The sequence below is a fragment of the Melozone crissalis genome, unplaced genomic scaffold (genome assembly GCF_028551555.1).
Source record: "Melozone crissalis strain CALT ecotype California unplaced genomic scaffold, PUWL_Pcris_2 ptg000042l_1, whole genome shotgun sequence".
In the NCBI taxonomy this organism is placed as follows: domain Eukaryota; kingdom Metazoa; phylum Chordata; class Aves; order Passeriformes; family Passerellidae; genus Melozone; species Melozone crissalis.
This window is the reverse complement of record NW_026535820.1, coordinates 1754967-1782726: the sequence shown is the minus strand read 5'-3', so window position 1 is coordinate 1782726 and position 27760 is coordinate 1754967. Positions and strand designations below refer to the sequence as shown.

Sequence of the window (27760 nt, the reverse complement as noted above, 5' to 3'; positions counted from 1 at the left end):
AGGATAGGCTGTGGAAGCTGAGCATGTTTAGTCCAGAAGGAAGACTGAGAGGGCACCCCATTAATGCATGTAAATATCACAAAGGTGGGGGTCAAGAGGATGGTGTCAGACTCTTTTCAGTGGTGCCCAGTGATAGGACAAGGAGCAATGGCCATAAACTAAAACACAAGAAGTTCCACCTCAGCATGAGGCAGAATTTCATTACCTGAGGGTGGCAGAGCACTGGAACAGGCTGCCCAGTAGGGGTGGAGTCTCCCTCTCTGGAGACATTCGAAGCCCATCTGGACTGTTCCTGTGTCACCTGCTCCAGGTGATCCTGCCTTGTCAGGGGGGTTGGACTAGGTCATCTCCAGAGGTCCCTTCCAACCATAACAATTCTGTGAAATTGTTTAATGAGTCTTCCATATGCCAGTTTTGTCATTGTTGCCACCCAATCCTGTGCCATTGGCCACACAGTATATTAAGGATATTAATGTTTGTGTTTGGTGAAAGTTATATTTTACCTTGTCTGGAAAAAAAGTATAATGCTGAGAATATGATTGTCCACATCATACTTATTTTATCTTCTTTGTTTGAAGCTTTTGTCTTTAGTACAGTTTGAAATAGCGGATAGGATTCAGTTGAAGATGAAGCCACCAAAAGTGCTGTCTATATATAATCTGAGTGCTTAAACCTCCGGTGTAATTGACAAAGATATAGTCAACAAAATCAGTGATGTTCAGAGTTATTCAAGCAAGCTTCCAGGGTGTGTGTCTGATGTGATTTGAGAAATATGAATGTGTGAGGTTTTTTAAACTTTACTGTGCTTGGAGATACAGGACAGGAAAAAAAAAAAAAACACAGGCATTTTAGACTTCAACTGTATGAATTATTGTCTGCCACTACAGATATAATATAAAAGCATCTCAAATCCCAGGCAGGTATTGTCAAGTTATTCAGAAGTAAAATAAATTGTAATAAATATTTCAAGCTTAACTGCCTAATATTAGCAATCTACACAAAATTATTTTGCTATAAATATGCTATTCTTAAATTACAATTCAGCATTTATAAATTCTTAATTCATTTACTAAAATAAATGTCACCCAACATGATGAAGTTCATCCCACTTTGTTGAGCAATGGGTAATCACCCATTACTCAGAAATTACAGATTTATAGTCTTAATGAAAGGAATACACTGCTGAAGAACCATGACTATGGTGAGTCATCACTTTGATTGTGCTGTGAAGGTAAAGATGCTACATTTAATAAATTTATATTCTGTTCATTTTGACCCACGCCTTTGTACACCCAGCCTTTGTCATAGGCTTATGGCCCAGACAAAATCTAGATCTTATGCTAATATATTATATTGCCATTTCTCCTTTTCTTCCTACACACGAACACTGGTTCTGTGAAAATATAAATATTTTCTAGTGAAATCTTGAAATCTAGACCATTTCCTAGAACTAAGTCTTTCAGAAGATAAACTGAGTTATTTTTCTTTCTTAGTTTCTCCTACATTCTTTTTCATTCTTGATTATATAACTTTTCTCACTGGTAACATTTGCCGACATTAAGTACAAGAATTATTGCCCTTTATTTTTTTCCAGACTACTCACTAACCATTTTGTGGGCATCTTGGCTGGCACATTCTGTTCTTAATTCGGTTTACAGATATTTTGAGTCATTCCAAGTCTTACTAATGCTCTTGTCTCTGGCCCATAATGGTCTTTTATCACAGGTCTGATTGTTTGCTTTGTCTTTTTGGAGATGGCTGAAGAGTCAGGAAATAGTTCTTTTTGTGTATGTTGCAGATGGTTCCATCCATTTCTTACTTTTCTCCTTGCAGACATCTTTGATGTGTTTTTTCTTCATTCCTCTTCATTTTAGACATTCCTCTCCTTGGCACAGACCTTCATGAAAACTTCAGGGTGGCTTCATTAGTCTTGTTTGCCAAATTTCATTCCATCTTTAGTGATTAACTCTTCCAGAAGAAAACTGAACGCACATGTGCGTGTGATTGTCTTTGCTATCTGACTTGTCAAGCCTGAGAGTTACTATCATGTCTTCACTATTTGCAGCTCCCTCTTGACAACTGAGCAGTACAACACACTTCGGGTGAGATACTCTCATGGTCAAGACCTTTCACATTCACAATAACTTTTTGCAATAATGCATATTAGCTTTGCTCATTGCCTTTCTTTTAAACATTTAGGTGAGTAGCTACACTGACTGCTTGTTGACATAGAAACAAATAATTAGACGGTAAGAGAAATAAAAGAATTTTCTCATAAACTGGTCTGTTTGTAGGGAAGTACAGCTCAGTTTTACAGACGTGAAAGCTGTGGCTATTTCACATTTGGTTATATGTCCTTGCTGTTATGTATAGTGCCTTGTATCCTAAGAGCCTCCAAGTACTGCCATGAGGAATGAGGAAATAATTATAGTACTCTAAAATGTGACTAACTAGTAAAATCTACCCTCTGAACTTCCTGACATGTTAAGTTGGTTCTTCCCTTTGATAACTTATTGCAGCTCAGATGAAATCAAAGGACCTGCGGCAATTCAAAGGAGCTGAGAATTTTTATTGTATTCAAACAATGGGAAGACAGTTCCTGACATTAACATGAACAAATATGAACTTCATTTTAGAAGAAAGAAAATTGAATGAAAGGAGTCATCCAACATCTAGTCTTGCAAGGACAAATTATGTCAAGTTTCTTGTATAATCATGCAAAGGAATACATGCAGCTTAAGTAGCAGTTTTTGACAGGCTGGGCATACACACAGTAACGTAACTAATTATGATACTTTTTACTTAACACCTTTCATCACAAAGTACACTATCAAACACTAGTCATTTGATCCTTACGACATGTCTGTAGAAGCCTATTATACTGTTGTAGAGATTGCACACAGAGATTAAATGGTTTGGGTTAGGCCACACAGCAAGTGAGCAGCAGAGCCAAAAGGAGAGCGTGAGCATTGGCTTCCAGCCCTGCGCTCCAACTACTGGACTGCGCTTCCCTAATACTTAAATCCCATATTGCTTCTCTAACAGAGCTACTGAAACTTTTGAGCGCTCCTAAGTTTTGGTGTAACATCTAACCTGTTGTGTATCTCTCTCCTACCTCCTTTATGATGTCGCAAACCGGTGTAATGGCACTTTCAAGTGCCCCATTTCACAGGCTGCCCCAGGTCGCCCAGCCCCGGGGGGGGCCAGCCTGACATTGTGCAGCTCCCATACGCTGCCCCAGTGCACAACTGCTGGCTGCTGCTGCTGCTTCTCCGCTCGCTTTCGTCATGGCCTCGGTGTTATGCCCTCAGCTCTGCCGTGTGAGTGGCTGGACCATTCTGTGCTTAAAGAATTCCAGCTATAGGCTAGCTAATGGGAAACAGATGTCTCCCTGGCACTGCCGGGAGCTTTCGGTCCCGCCGCTCCCGTAGCTTCCCGCTGGCAGACGTTCAGGTAACAGCTTAGGGACGGCCACGGCCGCCCGGAGCTCTGCCCGTGCCTCGGAGGGCAGAGGGCGAGGGAGGAGGAGAAGGGGGCGAGCGGAGGGGGCCGGGCCCCCGGGCAGCAGCCGTGCCGGCCATGGATGGAGCGGGGCCCGGGCTGCCCGCCGGGGCCCGGGACACCGCGCTGCCGGGCCCCGGGCCGGACCGGGCGACGGCGGTGCACGGTTCCGATTCCCGGGACCGGGACAACAAACGCAGGTTTGCAAACTCCGCGCTCCACGTTGCGCCGTGGGGGCTCGTGGAGCTGCGAGAAACAGCGCTTCCCGAGCCAGCATGATGCTCGGGAAATGAGGAAAAAACCAGCCGCGGAGGGGAAAAAAAAAAAAAAAAAAAGGTAGGAAACGCCGAGTAGAGAGTCTTACAGGCTGCCTCTCTGCGCTGCATCAGGCGGGGGTGTGACCGAGCCCCCCCAGCGCCCACCCTCCGGGTGCCACCCAATGGCTGCCGTGGGCTCGCACGGCCCCTCCCGCCCGCCCCGGCCGAGCGGGACCCGCCGCGACACTGCCCGCGCTGGCTGCACGGCCCGCAACATATAAAGGCTGTCAGCGGCTCCTCTGGCCAGAAGCTTCACAACCAGCACGGTTTTGTTCTTTGGGGGGGTTGTAATAAGAGACACTTCTTCACAAAGGTTCATATCATCACATAGGAGAGTGCTATATATACTGGGAGAACAATAGACTCTGTTCTTTTTTTCTTGGTATTATCCAGAGGTAAGCCATTCAGTTCCATAAGTTTGCTTTGCATGCAGTTTTATTAATGCTCATCACACTTGGTGAACTTAAGATTTGAATGCTATTTCTAAGATGTCCTGCTTTCATGCTGTCTATGTTTTCTTCTGCCTACTGGTTTATCTCTGCCACACTGTGTCAAAACACTCCATGCCTATGGGGTAGGCATAGCCTAGGATGTATTTTTAATTTTCAGTGGAAAACATTATGTGAAGTTTCTTGCAGTCTCCCTATTTAAGATCTGTAGTGTGGTTTATGGGTGTGATTGCACTGTCACTATTTCAGGAATACTACTAGCTCTGACCATGTACTTCATAAGGATACCTCATCTTGTGTGTTGTACTAAGACCATCATCACTTAATACAGTTACTGAAAATTGCTCAGCAACACATGTTCTGCCTGGTTTGTTTTTATGATTAAGCTGACAGAATGATTTTTCTGGTCACAGCCTGCTTGTTCACTTTGTCTTGCTACACAGATGTACAGAATCACATCTTTGGTATCTTCTCTTCTACAGATTTGCTTTCTACTGCCCTGACTTAAAGCAGAGTACCTCTGTGGCTGATCTGTCTCCTTTAGCCCCAGAATGACAGTAATTGCTGCAATCAGTTGTTCTCTCTTATTTTCCATTCTCTGTGAAACAAGTGCATTAGTGTTACCCAACTCCACTGACCTATTCTTGTCAGACAATAATTTCACTGACATCAAGACAGCTTTGGCAGCTCATCTGGACTCTGCAAAAATTCCCAAAGCCAGGCGGAAGCGCTACATTTCACAGAATGACATGATTGCCATTCTTGATTATCATAATCAAGTCAGAGGCAAAGTCTTCCCACCTGCTTCCAACATGGAATACATGGTAAGTGAACTGTTTATTTCAGAGTAAAACAAACTGTAAATCAGTGATCTGATTTTCTTAAACAAATTGTAATAGTTTAGTTAACTAAATAAATATTTTAAAATCTATTATTGCTTACTAAAATGTTCTGTCCTTATGTTTTTCAAGCTGCATTAACTTCAGCAAGCAAAAGCTGAATGCTGAACTCTGAACCTCTTACTTGCCCTGTTCAATTTTCATTCCCGTGTGTAGTCCCAATGAAATAAGTGAAGTGGTGAGTTAACTGCTTGTTGGCCTGAGGAACTGTATGTGATCACAGGCAACCCAAAGTGTTAAAGTGCTGATCACTAGCCCCATAGTTTTTGTGGAGTACACTGAAAGGCATTGCCTTGATGTGGGCAAAAAGACACACAATGAACCTTTCTTATTTATTTCACACATATTATGTATGGAAGCAATATGGTAAGACTGTTTGCAAAGTAATTCATCTGTCTCCTCTTCATGTGTTTTTCTTACTGCATGTTTTCTGTGTTCACCTAATACCTTTATCTTTCCATCAAATGCAATGCTGCTTATTAAGGTTTATCTAGCGTGTAGGATTTCAATGTGCTCAAAAAAAGTATGTGGCAGGCACATTTTCTCCTTATTGGAAAATACTTATAGGAAATTTCTGTTCCTGCAGGTATGGTAGAAGTTACACATTCACTGTGATCTCATGCTGCTTTAGCACTGCTGGCTGAAGCAGTATTTGCTACTTCGTGTTCCAACTTTGCATACATGCATAATGTGGGCCTCTAATATTAAACATAGGTTGTCCAACAATTTTTTTTTTACATTGTAATTGAGGTATTCACAGTGTTTTGAAAGTACAGACAAGTTGTGTCAGCACCGTAATAAATGCTAAAGACACAGTTTCTCATATGACAGCAGACAGTTAATAGGTTTGAGAAACAGGACACAATCAGCTTGACATAAAAAGGGGATATCGGTAATAACAGCTCCTCCTTTGTAGCAGCTAATGACTAACAATTTGGACATGTTTCTATCACAGATGTTACCTAAATCTGAATTTCATCATATAATCTGTTCAGCATATCCCAGCAGCACCTCAGAATGGTGAGTGCTCTCAGAATATTGCAGGATGAAGACCATAGGCTGAGTTTCAATTCTGGTTAAGTGGAAAGGTCAGAGACAGTGGTCAGAAGTCAAGCTCAGTCATCACTTTCATTGCTGTGCTCTCCACTGATGTTTCCTTGGACTCTGTGTAAATAAACTTTGTTGTAATGTCTGAGGGAATGGCAGCCTACCATACCCTTCCTTGGCTTGTGTGTTTTAGAAATGTGCTCCTGCAGTTTGCTTAAGTGAAGCCAGCACCCTGTCCTATTCCCAAGGGATTTGTAAGTGCAGTGTTCTTAGCCTGTTCAGTAAGGAACCCTTGCAACTAGAAAGCAAACTTCCTGGATTTTACTGAACTTGTATACATAAATATATCTATTTTTGGTGGGTATTCTGCTGCAGCTTTACTGCAACATAGATACAAAATCAAGACTGAAGTCATGCTCTTTACAGCTGTTCTTTCCCTGTTCTTTTCCTTGCCTTTCTTACTATTGCTTTTGCCAGTAGCAGCCAGCCATGGGATGTACCTGTGTTCCTGGCAGCATCAGCCCCAACAGTAGCCTCAAGTGCAAGGACTGAAGGCTTTCTTTTGCATTTGGTTTTCCAGTCTGAAAGTACTTTGTGACTTCATGCTGCAGAATTCAGATCAGCACCTCAAGCTGTGTAGGTAATGAACCAGAGTGCAACTTGAGCTTGAATCCCCAAATGGCAGCCACCCCTCTGCCAACAATTCTGTTTTAAAGTTGTCTAAGTTCTGTGTGTGTCCCATATAACTACAGAGCAGAAAAATGCTCAGTGAGCAGCATCACGCAGGGTGTGCTCTGCCATCTGCATTGTGGTCATGGCACCATCTGTGGAACTTCTTACCTCTCTGACTACAGAAGGATTTTCGTAGGGAGGCCTGGAAGATGACAGGGTGCTGTAAGCCATACTGAGACTGGAAACACCATTATCAGTAACTGAGTTTGCTTTGTCCATTCTTTGGTCTCTGAATAATTTCAGTGTGTGGTGCAGCATCTGTTGTGTCTTACAGGGCTGTGAGGTTGCTGCTGCTATATAAAAAAAGATGTTATGTTTCTCAATACTTATTTTCATAAATAAGACAATGAACACATTGTCAATAACAACAGACAATGTGCATTTGTGCTTGAAAGAAACTTACAGAGTGTGTGTTCCTTTCCTGAATACTATGGCAAAGTTCTGGGATAGTGCAGAAAATGGCCTATCCCAATTTCCCTAACAATGACTAAAACGGATGTCACATGTTAGAGAGCTGGAATTGCTTACAGATGCAGTAGATTGTGGAAATCTTTTAAGTGTGTTGAAACAGAGAAAAACTAAGCAGTTTTGAAGAACTAGAAAAATATATTTTTTCATCTTTTCTATGTTCACTGTCATAGTAAATTGTGTTTTGTTGTTTTTTCCTAATTCTTTTAGGAGCTGTTCTTCTCATTAATTACTGTATCAAATTCTCACTTCTATGCAGTTCCATTTGCTTTTATTTCTACCTCCCGGGTGGAAATTAAACCCCTTCAGGGTTTGGTTTCACAGTTTGGTTCTTGTGATTCCAGCTCTCCACACCCAACCTTTTTTGGGGCTTTTCTACTTGACACATTATTTTCCTCTCCTTGATACAGTCTGCTTCTCACATGTCCGGTGCAGTTACAGATACTTCAGACTCCTTGGGTGTTATTTTCTCTGCCCTTACTCTCTCGAAGGTTTATGTACTGTGGGACTTTGGATGAGAGGTCTGGAAGAACAGCTTTAAATGCACATGGTTTAGGCAGGGGAAGTCCAGATAAGCAGTGCTGGGAAGTGTTCCAGTTCTCTTTGGAAGAGGTGGGTCCGAGTGCTGCCCCAGCGTGTTGTTGCATGCAGCCCCCCATGAAAGCAGACAGCTGGGGAGTCAAACATGGTGGGAGGCATTGCATCAGTCCCCAGGGAAAGAAACTGGTGTGTCTTGTGCCAGTTACACTTTGGTAAGTCCTTCTGTTGGGACATTGGCACCCAATGTGTTAGATTTAACAACCAGCTGTTAGATTTTACAACCAGCTTTTGGTTCTGGAGGTACTGATGCCTTCAACTGGAAGTTTTTCTACAGGTACAAATCTAGTCAGCGTATATGTGAAAGAAAATGAAAGAAAACAAGAACTTCCAGGACTGTAATGCAGAATTAGTGAGGTTTTTTTTTTTAATTTGGACCTTTTTCTTCCTCATCCTGAGAAAGTCTTTGCTTGTGCTTTAAAAGTTGCGGGCATACCTGCAGAAAGAAAGATGACACCATACATCTGGCCTGACAAAGGGTGAAAATCATCTGCTTGTCTTTGCATATTTTTTGTGGAGAAAGCAGAAAGATTTCATAAAATTCATGATTCAGAAAAAGTTAGGTGTAGAGTTACCAGCAGCTGTCTAATGTGAAAAGTATTAACATCAGTAGTTCCAATGGAAGCATGTGAATGAAGAAATTCCTTTTTCTGAATGCTAATTCTGTATTATAGAGACCTGTGTTGCCTTTCTGGAACATCTCAGCTATTTGGTAGGCCAGTAAATATTTTCAAGATATTGCAAACTGAAATTTGAGTCTCATAAAAAAGTCTTTTAATGTGCATTGGCACTATCTTTAGGCTTCCAAAACATTCATTCATGAAATATCTGTTCCTATGAGGATCAGAAGTTATTTTTACTTTTCCTACAGTCATTCCCACTTGAGGCCAGTTTCTTGAAAGTCTGTATGGTCTTTGTTGTATCCCACATCACTGTGTTTGTGCAAAAGCTGGTCAAGCTGGTGCTTATGTACAGACATGCTCTTTAAATCTTTACATGCAGAAGCAGTAACTTATATTAGTGGGCCTTGATGAGCACTGAGCACCATCCTCCATGGCATTCCCATGCAAAATGGGAAAATCTGTTTGATTTAAGAGTTCTCTAAGGTGATCTGAATAAGTTGTTGAAGAGCCATAGCAAAGGCCAGTCATGAGTAGTTTCATTGCTGGCTCTGCAAGGATGAGTCCTGAGCCCAGTATGGATCAACATAGTTATGAGTGGACTGGCAGTAGCATGTCTGAAGTGTAATAGAGGCAGCAGGATTGCATACTCAAAAACATGTTTGTGGAATGCTGGCTGAAGATTTTAAGTGCAAAAAGTGCTCTAGATAAACTCGAGCCTGCTGATATACCAAAGATGTTCAGACAGACTTTCAATTCTTTTTTGTTCAGTAACTGCACTTTCATATTTGGGAAAGTCTGCCCCTGGCTAAATTTTGTCATTTTAACTCACTTTGTAGAACTCAAAGTAGTAAAAGATTCCCAGACTAGCCTGAAATGAGTTAGTTTGGCTACCCAGAAGTTATTTCATGTTTCTCATGAGCTGATGGCACAGGAACTGGAAGAGAATGGAGAATTTCAGTATATTAATATCTAGTAAATCCACATAAAAGACCATATTAGAGTAAACAAAGGAAACGACCTATTGTTGTAGAAGAAAAGTAGTGTTCAAAAAGAAGCTCCTGTAGTCCTGTGAAGGAGTCCACATGTGTCATGCTGGAAATATGTATGCTCTGTGTGGCCCAGGAATGGCTCTCTTTGCCAAGGTGATGTATTTGGATACTTCCTGTCCCAGAAAATTTGCAGGTAACTTCCAAAGTCAGGTAAGAGAAGCAAGGTATAACCCAGTAAGTGCTCACAAATGCAAATAACTTCCTTATTATTTCACTTCTAAGTTTAAAAGTCTTGATAAAATTCTTTTGCTGTCAAGGTGATCTTAAAAATATTCTGTGAATATGCAGTAAGTGATGGGTAAGACAAAGTCAGAAAAAATCCAGAAAACCTACTTCAAGTTTTCCAACGTTCTGCTTAATACCAAAAGCCTTTTGTATGGACATGGAAAGAGTGAGTTAGGTTTTCTCTCCAATTCAATAGCATTTCTCATAAATAAACTTCTCAACCTGTTTACCTTTTTTTTTTTTTTTTTTTTTTACTGTTTTCATTGTGGTTTCTTACAGACCATTCTAAATCTTTAAGGACATTTTGTTCTTGAGTCATTTGCCCTGGCTTATTTACATGGTCCCACTGCAATCATACATGTCTGTGAGTAAGGATTGCAGGGCTAGTTCCTTCAAGATTTATGTCTAATGAGTTGGATAGAGTCTCTTAATCCATGTACTTTATCCCTGGCCTGTTGCAGGACTTCCTTCTGCATTACATACATATGGTTTTCATCTTGTCTACTCTTGAACACTTATAGTGATGCTGTCTCAGTCACATCTCTTGGCAAATATTTTACCTTAGGAATAGAAATTATTTCCAAATGTCTAACCTAAATATTTCCCTCTAAAGCTCAGATAATTAATCTTTATATGCATTTTTAAACTGCCAATAGAATTTCTGTCCTTTTTCATTTCAAAAAATTACCCTTTACATATTTACTGGCAGTTTTCTTGGCATTAAGATGCATATTATCTTTCCTCAATTTGCATGTGCGTGTCATTACAATACTTCTGCGTATTGGATTAAATTACAGTTGCACTCCATTTACAGTTCCTTAGTTAAATTAGTGAACAAGACCCTTGGATGTCAAAGAAGATTAGGGCCATCATTTTAACTGTGCATGTCTAACTACCATAATGCAATGAAGAATTTAGTGTAGAAGTTACTGGCAGCATACTTTTTCCATTCAGTAGCCCTGTTCCCTTAAATTCTGTATACATAGTGAAGTCTGAAATAAAGTAACCAGATGACGAGTCAGGGTGTGAAGTTCTTGATATGCTTTTCATCATGCTAGAGCACAAAATAAATGCAGGTGTAGTTCACCTCAGTCTTCTGACAGATGAGAACTCAAGATGCTTGGAGGTTCTCCAGTGTGGGCCCCCAGTCTGCCATGGCTTTTAGCTTGCTCTATGCTGGGAATTCACAAGTGAGGTAAGAACAAACGAGAAAGGGGTACCATGGTAGAATGTGTTCACTGGTTGCAGTTTCTGCCTCCTTGCGCTCAATTTTCTGTTTAGACAATTAATGTTCCTTCTGCCTAGTACCATAACCCAGCACCAGGAATGCCTGGAGATCACGGGCAAATGAATTCTGGAATAGTGATCCTCTCAGAAAATTAAAATAATAGGTAGGGAACTGATGTGGTTCACATGGTTACAGTTAATGGTGTCTGTCTGCATCACAGCCTGGAAAGGAAGCAGTTGTTTCACAGCAACAGCAACTCAGCCTTTCTGCAGTGGAGGCACAGCATGACCACTGACAGAGAGAAAGCAGGAGTAAATGGAGCTTACTTTCTGCTGATTCTGGCATGATAGACTTACCTAGCTCTCTTTGCCTCACAGGTGAGTTTAGCCACTTTCATATTTCCTAGTGCACCTGTGTGAGTAAGGCAGCACTGAACTGCTTGGCTATCACTGACGTGTAGGGTGTTGCCCATTTTTCCTGCAGTTTCATTGACAGAAAGCTAGAAAAGCCTGTTCAGTCTCAGTAACTGGTGTTATCTAGGGTCAAATCCCAGTGGATATTACTGATAAGAAGTACAAAAGCCGTCTGTTATGTTCAGAGTGAATGATAGAAGACCTGTTCAAGAGTTGAATGGAAAAGACCCTTCCTAGAAAGCACTCCTTGAAGAATCTGAAGAACTTCCCCAAAAATGCTGTTGTTGATAAAATTTTGTGGAAAAGAGTGACTGTGTTAAACTTGCTTTGATACTAGAGCTCTGTTCCAATTTTTATGCATAACAACTTTAAAATATCCATCTTGATGGTGTTGTAGAAAAGAATATTTACATTATTTAAATTTAGTATTAGCAGAAAGCCTTCTAGGAGTTTAAACAAACAAAACACAACTTAGTAAAGTCTCAGATAGAAAAGCAGCCTGCCCAGAGGCCTTGGAATTAGACATTCCTTTATTATTAAATGTAGCACCTCTTGAACTTCTTGGCTAAAAACAGAGACAGGGCATTTTTCACAAGAATCTTGATCCAAAGTACACAATATTTTGTTTCATACGTGAATGGAGATGATAGTAACCTTAAACCTCTCAAAAGTTTTTGCCCTCTTTCTCTACCTGAAAAGATAAATAGTCCAGCACAGGTCTGCGAAAATGTGTATCCTAGAGGCAGCAACAGATGGAAGCCCCAGGATAGCCCCTGGCTTGCTTTCGTGCACAGAACCTTCAGCTCAGGCTCCTGCATGGATTAATGCATCTGCAGGTGCCCTGGGATGGGGTCTGAGATCTATTTAAATGAAATTGAGATTTAACTGGTTTTGCACATCTATCTATCTGTCAGTGATATCTGTTAATCTGTATCAAGAGAAAGAATCTTCAACTGAGCTTTCTTTTTCTGAGAATAAAGAACTATTGTTCTTATTCTTTATTCAGCAGAAAGAGGAAGCTTCTATGTGTTTTCTTTTAAGTCATGGTGTCATATCTTTCAGCTAGAGCTACTTAGAAAATAGTATTTTCTTTGAGAACTTTTAAAGAAATTAAGAACATTTTTCCTTTTGATGGAAAGCTTCAGTGGCTAATAACAAAGAAAAGCAGAATATATTTTTTCTGTATCTATTTTTCTATATTTCTCAAGTAAGAGAAATGAAACACCACAAAATAAACACGTCTTGCATATCTAAGAAAATACAATTTGTTCTGATCATATTTAAAATTATATAGGTCAGACGTGCTCCTTTTCAGACTTCTGACCAATTGTGAGGGTGACACAGAACTAGAGTTTGGTCCTTTTTGTTAGCACTTCTAAGATAAGCTGTTGCCAATTAAAATAGTCCTTGCAGTAGGTTAGAAAAGCACTGAATATTTTAAGATATATAGCTGTGATATTTAACTTTTCCAAAAGCTAAACAAATAATAGCATATCAGAGAAGCTTATTGTTATTAAATCTGACAGCATACCAATTTTCTTTATTTCTTATTGTCTGAAAGCCTGATGCCAAACATGAAAGGAAGTTCAAACAACATTTAAAAGAAAATAAAATTGACTAGTAACAGCAGTAAATCTTCAAATGATAGCACTTTGTGTTTGCACCATGTAGACACCCAGGAATACAAGCTTCTATGTAAAACACAGGCTTGAATTTTCAGAAGAAAAGTGTTTCTGGCAGTGAGGTTTCTTGGGAATATGTCTGGTGATGCCTGGATTGAGCCAGACCTTCTAATACCGAGCCCTTCAGAAGTGTGACTCAGATGTTTGGAGGTTTGGATACATGAGGGTAAATTTACTATAAAACATTGCACAGTTTTACTTTGAGTTGCAGTGGATTGTTGGACAAGCAGCTTGATGTATTAACCCTCTGTTTATTTGCAGAAGAATGACATACAGAGCTGTGATTCCCATCCAGATATTTTTTCTCTAGAGGGTAGACTGGAAATTTTCTGTATAGACTTTCTAATTATTACCTAATGCACATGAGAAAGTACCTGCATGTGTCGTAGGCACCAATTACAATAAACATACAAAAGTTTCTAACAGGTGGTCGTGGAGATAAAAAAACAAAAAACATATTCTTAGAGAGAGAGAGCCTAAGGTTCAAATGATCTCACAGCCTAAATAAATATATAAATTTTGCCACATCTCTGTGTAAGTTCCAATGAGCTCATATGCTTTCATCACACCGTATGTATTGAAAAAAGTGGGAGCAAGAAGACGAGGCTCTGTCAGTCATTCTGCTGTGAAAGCATGCAGGCAGAAGGGCTGTTGGGTTGTTTTATTAAGCTTTCTGCCAGATTTGGGGTAGTGGACGTGGTGGGAGGTCCTACAGAAGGTTTCTAAACTTGAAAATGCTGCATGTCTGACTATATGAAAGGGAAGGGGAGCAAATGTGCGCCGCTGTGGGATTTGAGACGGGCGCCGCACGCGCGAGTGTGAGCGGTGCGAGGCTGAGTGACCCGTGAGGACAGGACCTGTGTGTTGCAGGGTAGCAGCCTACATCTGCTAATCCACCCTGGGACTTGCACGAGCAGCTGTGGAATGCAGCTGCACAGATGGACTGGACATGTTGGATTCCATCCCTTGGCTTCACAGTGTTTTTATCACAGGAAAAAATTGCTTGAGTCAAGGTTTACTTCTCTCTTGCTTGCTGCCATTCTGGAAGTAAGAGCTTTTGATCTTCAACTAGGCAAACAAAGAGAAGCAGGGGGCTACTGGAGAGTAAAATAATATGTTTGAGGTGGAAAGGCTAATTTTTAATTGATCATTGCTAAAAGAAGGTCATACTGGCCATCTTTCTGAGATGCCTAAGAATCGCTCTGAGAGATCTGTTTGTGTGAAATAACAATCTGAATATCACTAATATGAATCCACAGTAAACATATATAAATGAAAAAGAAGATGCCAAGACTGGAAAAAAATTTGCCACTTTTTATTGCTTCAAAATATAGAAGTGCTACCATGAAACTCTCTTCAAATTGTGTATCCCAGTATTTCATTTGCCATCTCTTTATGTAGCTGCACTTGTGTAAAGAAGCTGTTGCAGAAGGGAGTGGTTAAAGCAGTGAACTTCACCTGTTTGCTCTGGATCTGTGTTCACATCTCGACCCAGTGTTTGTCACTTCAGCTGTACAGTTGATGGCAGCCAGCTGAGGGTCTGGTCACACCACAGCTGTCCTGGCACTATGGGCAGCAGCCCTGACTCAGGGAACTCCTAGGAAGGTAGTGAGTGACCAGGATGTGTATGTTTTGCTTAAAGTACTTGTTTTACCATTGGGAAATATGCATAGTGTTATCTTAGCTGATATGTCGTTTAAAAAACCCCACAACAAACAGTCCAAACACAAACAGTGAGGCACTGAGGGCTGATGCTGGTATTTAATAGCCAGGGCAATGCTCTGCTGAGGTTCTCTTGTGCTCTTTTGCAAGTTAGGAGGGCTTCCCAGTTACTGGCAATAAAAATGTGGTGGGAAAGATTAAAGATCATGATGGCAAAAGAATTAAAACACAGGTTTGGATTGGTTGAGTGTTTTACAATGATCATTAGCATAGTCCTTAGGCTACCAGGTAAAAGCATATCTTTATGGACTCCACAATTAGCCCACATCTTCTATCTCACAATCTGTCTACTTTGAGGGAAGGAGCACTCTGACTTACCAGACTTTTTTCATATTTTCTTTGTGACAATGAAGGCTGTAAATTTAAGTGGTTCTGTAAGCATCCAGTTTACCCACAGATAGCCACACAGAATGGGAACATAGTGAATACAGTGTATGGCTGTGTGTTCTGTTCCCTTTGCATTTAGATCACAAATTCTTGCTATCTGTTGCCATTAATAAGGGTTTCAGACTACTTGCAGAGATGAGGAGAGGTCATTGTCATTTGAGTGATTGGGTTTGTCTCCTAAGACATTTCTTGAGCAGAATGTCAAGAAAAAGCTGCTCCATTTAAATGATTGAAGACTACAATTCTGCCTGCAATGAAAATGAGCAGAACCATGTTTCTAAGTTCAAGTTATAGTTAAAAATGTTTATGTATGCAATTCCTCAAATTAAAACATAGGTATCAAAGTAGGAAGGGAACAGCCAGTGTTTTTTCAACAAATGTCATGGACAGATCATTGTAATATTGTAGTTGTTTTCTTTTCTTTTTCATCATCAGGATGTTTATTCAGCTTCACCATTGTTTTAATACATAAGAACATGGTTGTGACAAGGACCTCCAGTTCCAACCAAGCTCAAAAGGACAATTTCATCCTTTTTACATGGAAAGTATCTAAGAACAAATGAGAGGCAGCTATAGAAACAGCTATAAAAAGGAATGAGGAAACTGTGACCCACAATGTTAAAAGGCTTTCCTTGGTGAAGGAAGCTCACTTTTTGGGTTTCAAGAAATTTCACTTAACATGAAAGAGATTTTGTTTTACACTGTATTGTTTATTACACATTGTGGGGATTAAATATTTTACTATTTGTTTACAGAGGGAAACAAGCAAAATCTAGGATGAAATTCTGGCTCACTGGCAAAATTCCTGCTGACTTTATTAGTGCTAAGATTTTACTCCTAACTCTCAGCAAGCACATGCTGTGTGAGCGCAGAGAACACTCCAGAGCTGCCTCATGAAGTGGTCTCAGATGTTGAAACTCTCCGTGTAGAAACAGTGCCCTGTTCCTTGAGATGTAGTTTGGAAGTGCTGTTTTGCAGGGAGCAGTACAGAGAGCACAGTCAGAGAGCTTTCTAGGAAAATAATCTTTCGCTCACGAAGAAAAAATAAATTAGCCAAAGGATGTTCATTTTAAGTTGTCGGTGGCAGTGTGGTGACAGACTTTAACTCTATTGTGGCTCAGTACTGGATAAAAGGTGACTTCTTCCTCAACTACTTGCAGCCTAGCAAATGGGGATTAACTGTCCCCAGGGAATGCATGATCATATTTTGGCACTGGGAGTTTGCATGATCAGCATTTCAGGATGAGTCACCTTCTTAGATCTTAACCCACTGAGTATGGAAATATTTTTCCTTTTCCTCTATTACAATTTTGTATTCATGTCAGGCAGCTTTATCGGATGTGTTTAATAGGAACACTGCATTGCCCATATTTCAGTTCATAATTTTTTTAATCACTCAGTTTCTTTTAAATTCTTTGCTAATTAGCTTGAGCTTTTTAATTTCTCCTTGTACAGAAACTGTCCCTCTCACTTTCAAGTTACTTCAGTTTCTCTTTCTAGGATATATTTGTATCTCTTGGTATGCTATTTATCTATGTACACATAATGAAACCACATGGCTTTAAAATCCAAATGTCTTTGCTCTGTTCTCTTAGATGCCCAAAACAGGGGATCTGAACTCTGATAAAAGTTAGTACAACTGTGGACTCAGGATCAGACTTTTTTTGAAAGGGTGAACTAATGTCAGTCTCTTATAATAGTTTGGGTCACAATGAGATAATATTTTTCACTTTCAGCATTTATTAATTGTTTGCTTTTTTATAGAACCATAGAATGGTTTGGGTTGGACAGAATCTTAAAGATCATCCAGTTCTAACCCTCCTGTCATGGGCAGGAACTAGACTGGTTTGCTCACAGCTTCATCCAGCTTTGAACACTTCAAGGAATGGGGCATCCACAGCTTCTCTGGGCAACCTGTTTCATTTCCTCACCAGCCTCACACCAAAGAATTTCTTCCTAATATCCAGTCTAAACCTAGCCTCCTTCAGCTTTAAGGCAGTTCTCTCTTGTTCTATCACTTGATCCCAGTGCAAAAAGTCTCTTTCCAGCTATTTTGTAGGTTCACTTCAGGTGCTGAAAGACTCTATAAGGTCTGCCTTATGTATTCTCTTCTCCTGGTGATCATCTAGAGCTATTCCTAGAAGGACTGAGACCACCTTTTCATCTGAAAAAATGAAGTAAATAAGGAAGGTGAAGCAATCAACTTCTCCCATGAAACACATGTGATTTACATAGCTGTAAGGGACTGTGTAGAGGCTTTTCACCAGTCTGCTAATGAAGGAATGGAGGAAATTTAAAGATTCTGCATATGCGCCCCTCCCTCTTATCCCTTATCCCTTAGTCAGTCGTTATTTTCCTTCTCCTTGTTTCTATTTTTTTTATGTTTGCCAAAAATTTGTCCAGAGAGGGATCAAGAGTGAACAGATAATGGAAAGCAGAGTGCACTATACATGACAAACTCACAACATTTTAACTGAGTTAGAAACAACAACTCAAAGCTTTACCAATGCAGTGCTGCAGATGATTCCTGACAACCAGAAACGAAGCTGAGAAGCAAAAGTGAACTAGAAATGCCCTCGCTGTCCAAGGCAGGAACTGTGCCTTGCTTAGAGAGTGTTAATAGTGAAAACCTAGTCCATTCTTCACATTTTTTTCAAACACCTAACATGCTATTTTGCGAGGCAAATAGCACACAAAAATGTGCCGGGTGGAAGTTGAGATGTTGGCGCTCTTTGTGCGAACACAGAGCACGTTTAGATTACTGTGGGAGTGCAGACAGGGCACTTGGGAGCAAGCACGCAAACCTCATGTTCAGCCTCCTGGCAGGAGCACTCGTGCCAGAAGTGTGATTAATCCCAGCAAAGGAGGGTGTTTATGGGGTGTCACAGTGCTGGCAGAGCAGCCCCTTATGGATGCACACCAGGCAGCTGTGTTTGGCCCCACATGCTGGATCCGTGAGCTCCTCTGCTCCCCTGGGCCTGGGCAGGCTCCAAATGCTGGCTGTGGCCCCAGCCTCTCAGACACACTCCCCAGACACTCTTTTATGTTTGTACCTACTCTTTAAGCCCTCTTTTTGGGACCACTGCTGTACCACAGGGATTATAAAGGGGCTTTTATACACCGGCCACATGCAGCTAGTAAACTTAATGGCAGAGACACAAAGCAGAAGAAATGTCTGTGCACAGTTTTCTTTGCCTTGGGCCCTAGAGCATATCCTGGGTTTTGGGTTTTTTATCTCCAACTCCTCCAAGAAACTCCCATAATTTTTCAGGTCTGAAGTCTAACTGAGTTAGCCTTGAAGCCAGTTCCCTGGCTTGAAGAGTATTCCTTTGGAGCATGCTTCTTCTTAGGACTTCTGTCTTTTGTCCTTGTACTAGCAGTTTGATTTGACTTCATCCTGGAAATTTTCTGAACAGGTCTAAAATAGGCCTTCTCTTCTTTATGCACCACCCATTTTACCATCCCTAAGGTGGTTCCACTTGAGTGGGAAATGATTTCTGTTAAGGAGAATGTACTGGTCTCTGTTGTGCTTCTTCATCTTTAATCAAGGAGGTACCTTATCCACTCCATATTTGAAAAAGCGTGGTTCAGTGGTCTAGAAATTTCATAACATTTAGTAAATTTTGTCATTCTCACTAGGAGAAATGTCACAAAATATAAGGGGGCATGAATTATTGTCCTAGTCAATGATCAGTCTTTTCACTCTTCAGGTTTGTGAAATTAAAACTGAATTCAGTGTTAAAAATTATTATTAGCTCATAGTACAGAAAATATTTGTGATGTGGCCCACTTTACCTTTTGATAAGTTAATTTCTGACTTTGCCTCTTATCTCATGCCTCAGGGAGCATACTCTTTATGTCATAACCACTCAAGATATATGAGTTTGTGTTTGTGTTTAAAAAGCACTGATGGTCTATATAAACAACTTTACTCTGTTCTGCTCTGCCTTTCTACTTGCAATTCACTACAACTATTCTGCACCTAAACACTCCAAGAAGGGTATTCCAAATATACATGTAATTCCAGAATCTACAGCCTACTTGAGTATCCCTTAAACACTAAGATATACTAGGATTTGTATGCTCTTGTAATGTAACAGTGAGATATCTTTATCAGGAGTTCAGTGGTGCTGTAGTTTGTTGCCAATATCTCCATTATTTCTGAGACAAACCTGTTTTGCTGTGGAGAAAACAGCAGAGTTACAAATCAAGCATGTAATTGAGCAGGGAAAGCATATAAAAGAGACAGTGTTTAAGTTCACTTGTCATGTTTCAAACATTGGAGAACTTAAGAAGTCAAATTGTCTGTTCTTACAGAGCTGTTATCTTTTTTATATCAGGCAGTGAGCAATGCCAGTTCCTGTGCAGAACAAAGTAGTGAAATCTATACTGTACCTGGAAACTATCCATAGTCTTTGCCTTTGTGGAATCTCTTTCTAGACCTTGTGACCTCAAATATGAAGAGCTGCCACACACATTGGCTTTGGCTATAGATACTCCTGAGGTCCTGTTTCAAATGTGTTGGGGGTTTGTGGGGTATGTAATACCTATGCTGAATTGTTCTTCCCTGTGTTCCTCTCCTTCACTTTCTGTCTGAGTCCCAGCCAACATTTCACTCCTCTCCACACATGGATCTCATCAACACAGAAGGGAAAATGGTAGGAGAATGCCTGTTTGGTGAAGGGCTTTTCCAGAAAAAAAGGGGGAGATCACAATACTTGGCTTCCTCTAATAGTATGGGCAGGAATTCTGTCCAGCAATAGGGCAAATCCCACTGGATTCTGTACATGCTGCTCCAGTTCTCTTCTTGGTTCCAGATCTGATGTATCATGATAGTATATTTGTGAGTTAAGGTACTTGCTTCTTTTGTTCTAGCACTATGATCATTATATGCTTTTTTTCTGTTCTACTGTTAAGGATACTTTATTTTGTCAGGTTTGGGATGAAACTCTTGCCAAATCTGCTGAGGCTTGGGCTGCTACATGCATTTGGGACCATGGTCCTTCCTATCTTCTGAGATTTTTGGGCCAGAACCTGTCTGTAAGAACTGGAAGGTAAGAGGTTAACCCACAAAGCAATTATTTTGTCAGCCTTTGAGCAAAGCAGATCTTGGATAGATGCAGGTGTCCTCCAGTATTCTACATTTATATCTGTAGAATATATCTCTACCTGCCGGTGTTCGTTTGACTCAAGAATATTATTGCTTAATACTGTGACTCTGGTGATGTGAAGCAAAATCTAAAATGATGTTTTTTTCTTTCTTTTCTTTCCAGGTATCGATCTATTCTCCAGCTGGTAAAGCCATGGTATGATGAGGTAAAGGATTATGCTTTCCCTTATCCTCAAGACTGCAACCCTAGGTGCCCGATGCGATGTTATGGACCCATGTGCACCCATTACACACAGGTTATATAAATTTCCTCTATTCAAAACCTCATGTCCAAAGCTAAACTTTCCTATGATGTACTTATACCCCTCTCTCTCAAATAAGTGTATGTGTATATCTATAAATATATGTATATGTGTATTCCTTTTCAATTTGGACTTCACCAATAATAAATATTTATTCAGATGGTTTGGGCCACTTCCAATCGTATAGGCTGCGCAATCCACACGTGCCACAATATGAACGTCTGGGGATCTGTTTGGCGGCGAGCTGTTTACTTGGTATGCAACTATGCCCCAAAGTGAGTTGCTCTCTTTTATTTTTGTTTATTTTTATACTTTGTGCATGTTTTGGTCCTCTCTTACTCCTTTTTCGGCAGCATGACCTCTCTTTGTGCTTTTTCTGTGGTCTGCTCTTTTGTTCAAGCTTTCCATGTGAACATATGGAAATGTATGACTCCAGTGTCCAAGGAGAAAAAGGAATCAACTTGATGTGTGTGGAACAAAACAAAAAGCTGGTTTTCTGTTATTGCTGTTTTTATTATCATTATTATTATTATTTTCTTCCTTCTTTGTGCTGACTTCACTTTACTTTGAATTCCTTATTTCTTCACTCTTTTAGAGACAGGCATGGTGGACTAGACTTCCTCAGATAAGCAATCCCACCGTAGATCAGGCTCTTGATTTACTGAGAGCTGGGCTTGTGCAAATCTTATGAAATTCAGTAAGGCCAAACACACCTGGATTGGGTTAATCCAAGCACAGGTATAGGCTGGGTAGAGAATGAATTGATAACAGCTCTGAGGAGAAGGATTTGTGGGTGTTTGTAGATGAAAAGCTCAATATGACTTATCAGGGCATTCATGCAGCACCGAAACCCAACCATAGCCTGGGGCTGCATCAGGAGAGATGTGCCCAGCAGGCAATTCTTTTCCTCTACTTTGCTCTCCATCTGGAGAGCTGCTTCCAATTCTGTCTTTATTAGCACAAGAAAGACATGGACCTGTTAGAGCAGGTCCAGAGGAGAGCGACCAAGTTGATCAGGGCTAGAATAGCTCATTTATGAAGGCAGGCTGAGAGAGTTGGGGCTGTTCAGCCTGGCAAGGAGAAGGCTCCAGAAAGACCTTGTATGAACCTCTGGTACCTAAAGGGGCCTTACAAGAAAGCTGGAGAGGGACTTTTCACAAGGGCATGTAGAGATAGGACAAGAGGGTGTGGCCTTAGCTTAAGGTGGGTAGGTTTGGATTAGACATTAGGAAGAATCCTTTGCTGTGAGGGTGGTGAGGCACTGGCACAGTTTACCCAGAGAGGTTGTGGACTCCCCATCCATGGAAGCATTCAACACCAGACAGGACGGGGTTCTGAGTACCCTGGTCTAGTGAGAGGTTCCCTTCCTATGGCAATGGGGTTGGAACTAGTTTGTTCGTAAGGTTCCTTCCAACCCAAACCATTTTGTAATTCATTCTTTGATGCATGTTGTAGCCCACAGGATACCTTTGCTTATGACCATTGCTTTCATATAAAGTCCATCAGCCTGAGCTCCATGTGTGCTGTCTCATTTGCCTTCCATATAAGGGTCTGTTAAAATACAGCTCACAGACACCCATAGGTGGCCATATATCCCATAACTTGCAGAGGTCGGTGTTAGGTTGAAATGCAGAAATTAATTTTCTGCCAGCATTTCCTAGACATCATCTCAAGCTTGCCTTTGGGTGCAGAATGAATCAATAAAGTGTGGCTCTGGGAGAGTTTCAATTTGCAGTCTGCAAAAGCTGCACAGACATTGTAAGTGGCTGCTTGCTCTGACTGTGCATTGGGCAAAGACACAGTTCTGCATAGGAACCTGAGTGTGATTAACTGAGCATGTTTTCCATAAACTCTTGGTGGCACAGGTCCATTTGTGGTAAAGAATATGCAAGAATATGTCATTACTGTACCCGTTACATGAGTAAAAAGAATTTTTAAAGGTTTTGCAACTGAAAAAGAGATAGGGTTTTGTAAGAAAATTTACTTGGGGAAAAACCACCTTTGGAAATCAAGGAGATTTCTCTGTCCTTTTGTCTTTAATATTTACTGGAAAAGGATGGTAAGAAGTGAATGTGAGGGAGAAAAGAATAGGCAGCAAAGACTCTATCTGACTTATAGCTCCACAACATGGAAAAGATGAAATCAAAGATTCTAAGACAATTTTTTAATATATCCTAATTTGAAAAAAAAAAAAAAGATGAGATTTCTGGAATACTTATCTCATTTTCATATATTGGAATAAAATGGATTTATACATTAGGCATTTTTCGAAACTAATTTAATATTTGTTTATCAGCTAGCAATGAATTAATGACATTTTATAGTTTCTGAATCTAAAAATCCCACAGCTTCTTGAACAGCTAACCAAAGCTTGAAGTTGCAACTTCTTTCTCTGTGCAAGATACTGAGCAGACCTCTCAGTCACAGGAAGTGGAATCATGATTTTCACATCTACTTCTTGCAGGGTCACAAAAATTATATTGAATGATCTTCCCTGGATTAATTTTGTATTTCTAGATTTAATTGAGTTGAGGACATTGGGCTTAGGGTCCTTGGGCACACACAGAAGTCTCTTTGCCACTCAGTAAAGTCTGTGTACTTCTGAGTAAGCAGCACACCAGAAACTCCTCTAAAGAGGGAGTGAATATTACAGCCCCAATCTGAGTTACTAAGACTGGAATTTGGCAAAGATTTAGGATTTGGAAATCCAGTAATTTTCACTGATGCCATGCTGTAACATGGAAAAATATTTATGCTTCTGAAATGAGTGCAAACCCCCTAAAGTTAAGGAGCATGATTGCAGTTTAGAAAGCCTCCAGAATATCTAGTGGTCTCACAGAAATCCACCATGTGTTGCATAGAAAATGAAGCAGAAAGCAGTTTTGAGCAAATTCTGAATTTCCGTATCTGTTATCAGACTAAATATATTTCCTGAGCACTTAGTCTGCTGTACTCATTTGGAAGAGAAGTAGGAATGAGCAAATTATTTTAGATTCCTATTTTCTTCCAAGGCACAACCCAGACTAAGGCTTTTGATCCAGTGTTATTGGCTGGGAGGTGGGGAATGACAAAATGTTTCATAAATAATTGCATTACTCACTGCTATTCCACGTCACATGCAAACTAAAGGAAAGTTCTCTGCTCTGTGAGACATAACATTTAAATAAAAATCTAATTTTAACTTTCTGCCTACATCATGAGTGTTACATGATTCTCTAAAAGTCTGTGGTTTACTTAAACCCCTTAAAGTCTGGATGTGTTTTTCAGATGTTCCTAGATGTTTCAGAGTTACCTCTTTTCATATGATCACTCTCCAGACTTTGTATCCCTTTCTCCCTAGGGTCTATTGCACACCTCTCTTCACCAAGCACCCTACTTCTGCTCTCATTTGCATCTGTGAGACCTCTGGAAATGCCCCAATCCAGTTCCTTTTAATAGTTTTTTTCTTCCTTTTTCTTTAATCATGAATTCAGCCTCAGAGCTTCACCATGTGAACCTAGGCTGGAGCAACCTAAGAGTAAGGTTTCACTCAGTTTGTTTATCCATCTACAAAGCACAAGCTTTTAAGAAAAAAGTGCTCAAGGAAAACCTTGCACCATTGTTCATTTTGCTGTTTTTCATAAATATAGATCCCCAGTAAAAAATTCTCTGTCATGAGATCATATAATCTAATCTCTTGGTTGTAGCAAAACCAAGAAGACTGGGACTTCACCACTGAGACTAAAGGATGGGGAATGGATATTACTAGCCTGGATATACATGGTCATTTTTCTGCTCTTTCTTGGGAATTGCTAGATCCATGTTTATCAGTAAACTACAGCAATTAACTAATGTCATGTTTTTAGTAACAGAGCATTTATGGGACATCAGTGGAGACATTAACTTTAATCACTCAAAGCATGTATGGTTGATGATTTTTTTTTTCTTCCACTCTGAAATTATTAAGCATTCTATTTAATTTTTTATTTTCAGGGGGAATTGGATTGGAGAAGCACCATATAAAGTTGGAGTTCCATGTTCAGCTTGTCCTCCAAGCTATGGAGGTTCTTGTATCGACAATCTTTGTTTCCCAGGAGTAACATCAAACTACTTATACTGGTTTAAATAAGTTAAGGTTAACATTATTTTAAAACCCAGAGATGAGTAACACGAACCTTGTGTATTGAATTTTGCACATATTATATATAGAGAGATATTGTAATAATACTCTGATATTTTCTTTTTGTATGCTTTTGTATAATTAGCTTTCAAAGTACAGTATAATTTGGTTTTAACACTTTGGGATTTACGACTCGCATTATCCCTTTCAGATTAACATTTTGTTAAAGGAGAGCAAACTCATTTTAATCTTAGCAAGTGTAGCTTCCTGAAGATTAGATTATAGTGAAAGCACATCAGAAGACAGAATATTACTTCCTTTTAAAAGTAATAACTCTAGAAAGAGAAGGGTCGTTGTTTAATACTGTGCTTTAAAAATGGAGTGTGACATGCAAAGGAACAAATTGTCCTCACACTCCCAATGGTTCCTCCTGTTTACACCTGTGCTTTCACCTGCAATGTCAGTGGGACACTGAGCAGAGGAAAACATGTGTGCAAGAGAAGCTGCAGGATGTTACCTACCTCATGCACAGCATCAATTCATTTAGGGTGTTTCAAGAGTTCAGCACATGGCTGCTGCTATCCCATGTCTGTGTGCAGACAGGAGTATTAAGGAGAATGAGGAACCACACTGACTAAGATGCAGTGGCTGTTAACTCACGTGCCTAAAGTCTTATCTGAAAAGAAGGCTACATCACTGTAAAAATACTGGTATAACAGCACAGCTTGACTCTACCTTCCTGTGTTTCTGAACACAGTCATAGTTCTATAATGGTGCTTTGCAGGAGTATATTCATTCTTTTACAGGAAGAAATATGTTGCTACAAAGCAATATACATCCATACATAACATCCATAGTGGTTTTTACACTATAGGTTTACCAGTATATATGTTATCCCTCTGACTGAAATTCAGTTGAGAATCAGGAGAGATCAGACCTAAAAACAGGTAGGAAGATTTCTAAATAAAAGACCTTAGGGATCTTTAAAATTTATGTAGATTTTTTACAAAAATTTCAAATTTCTAAAGCAATTGCCAGTGTCCATTAAAAGCATATTGCACTGTTTCCTGAAAATATCTGTGCATTATTAAAAGCCAAATCTGCCAAAAACTTTCTGCCAAAACCTGAATGTCTTATGACTGCCTAATAGAGACATTAAAACCAAAATATTATACAGGTACTTTTCTTGAAAAACAGATTATTAAATGGAAGAGATCAAATGTCTGCCCCTGTTACTAGGTCATTGAAATAGCCTTGAATTTTGGCTTTATGTTACAGGGCAGCATGTACTCCACTTTAAATATAAGTGTTTAGTCTACTTGCACTGCCACATTTAGACCTCTGAAATGTATGAACTTTGAAAAGCAATACTGAGTAGAGCAAGTGGAACAACAGAGGATAATTTCACTAGAGCTACATATGTATGTATCATTAAGTCACTAATTCAGTCTTTTTAGGGTATTGGAGATAGTCTGTCACCAGAATATGAAGTAACATGCTGGTGAAATAAAAAGAAAGATGAGAATTTGAATTCTTCACATTAGTTATTCTTTTTCTCCATCAAGATATCTGGGACAGGCTGTATAGGGTATGAAATGTAGCAGCCCTTCTCTATCTGTCTGTACTCTGATCCCTCAGAGAATGTCAGCAGCTGATCTGTGGCTCTTCAGAAATTTCTGGTTAGTGACACTTCTGTATCTGACAGGACAAGAAGGCATATTGCCTTCTGATGTGTCCATGTTGTAAAAGGGTAACTCTCTGCAATATTCTACTAACTTTTATCCTAACAGGTACAATATGAATATTTTTCCTTTTGTTTTCAAAGGAGTTTGGACTTGAACAGTACTCAATCAGTCAAATGCTTTGTCGGAGTAAAAGCCAGTCCTGTTTTGGGAGTGAAAGACAACCTCTTTGCATGATCTGTGTACACACTGAAGTAAATGAGCGAGACAAAACTATTTGGTGGGTGACTAGCCCCTCAGCCAGCACAGTTGTTGACAAAGATGCAGGTGAAAAATGCATTTTTGTTCTGCATAAGAAATCTTCTATAAAGGTAAAGACAGAACAGTTAAAGCAGTGCATCTAGCCATTTTCAGTATTTTTATTTTTGAAATATAAATAGGAAGCAGAACATAAGAAAAAGTTCAGGTTAAGCCATGAAACCTACAACAGTAGGTCTAACAATAAATGACTATGCACTTTGAAACTTGCAATTCGTATGTTGTATGGTACACTTTCCAAACAGGACTAGACATTGTAAATTAATTTATAATTCTGTAATTCAGCTGAAATTATTATCACGGGTATATATGTTATCGTATCTGTTACTTTTTAAGTTGCTACAAATACCTTGATTTTGTGGAATATTTTGTTTTCTGTGAATATAGAAAATTTTGCTTTTAAGAAACAGGTATGCAGGTTTTTTCACAACATCCCATAATGGTGCTAGGGATTAACTATTGTAATCACACTGTAATTGACAGCAGCAAAACATGATCTGGAAATAAGCTATTTCATACGAGCAGCTCCTGATAAAACCAGCCACAAGCACTCAAGCATTAGCTGAATATGTTTCGCTTAACAGAGAGGTTTACAGATCATCAGATATTTGATTGCCACATGAAATTTCCACTTTTAAGTGGAAGACCTTTCTGTATTGCCTATTTGAAATGCCCCAGTTTCTATTATCTTTTTGCTCTTGGGCCAGGTAATGACAATGCCAGTAAAGCTCTACTTTGATTGCCAGTGCCAGTGCTTCCTGACTGACTACCTGACACCAAGTGCTGCTGCTGCAAAAAAAGCACTGAAATGTGCAGAAGACTTCAGATGTCTGTGGCAGCTCTAATCCATACTGAGCTTGATGAGTTCAAGGCCATGCTGAGGCAAACCACCTCCAGTTGCTATTCTGAT

The 27760-nt window shown here is 39.9% G+C and overlaps 1 protein-coding gene across 1 annotated transcript; it reads left to right on the top strand.

The window, feature by feature from the left end:
* Window positions 1–4818: 4818 nt before the first annotated feature.
* PI15 (peptidase inhibitor 15) lies at window positions 4819–24859 on the top strand. Its single transcript, XM_054285332.1, has 5 exons — window positions 4819–5091; window positions 20275–20393; window positions 20613–20745; window positions 20911–21026; window positions 24724–24859. Exons 1-5 carry the CDS (start codon window positions 4819–4821, stop codon window positions 24857–24859), a joined length of 777 nt encoding a protein of 258 aa, XP_054141307.1.
* Window positions 24860–27760: the final 2901 nt, after the last annotated feature.

Excerpts from the sequence above, each read along its gene's own strand:
- PI15 (XM_054285332.1), top strand. The coding sequence starts at position 4,819 with ATGACAGTAATTGCTGCAATCAGTTGTTCTCTCTTATTTTCCATTCTC. Across the intron at positions 20,394-20,612 it reads CTGTCTGTAAGAACTGGAAG|GTATCGATCTATTCTCCAGC; the intron begins GTAAGAGGTTAA and ends TTTTCTTTCCAG. Across the intron at positions 20,746-20,910 it reads TGTGCACCCATTACACACAG|ATGGTTTGGGCCACTTCCAA; the intron begins GTTATATAAATT and ends ATATTTATTCAG.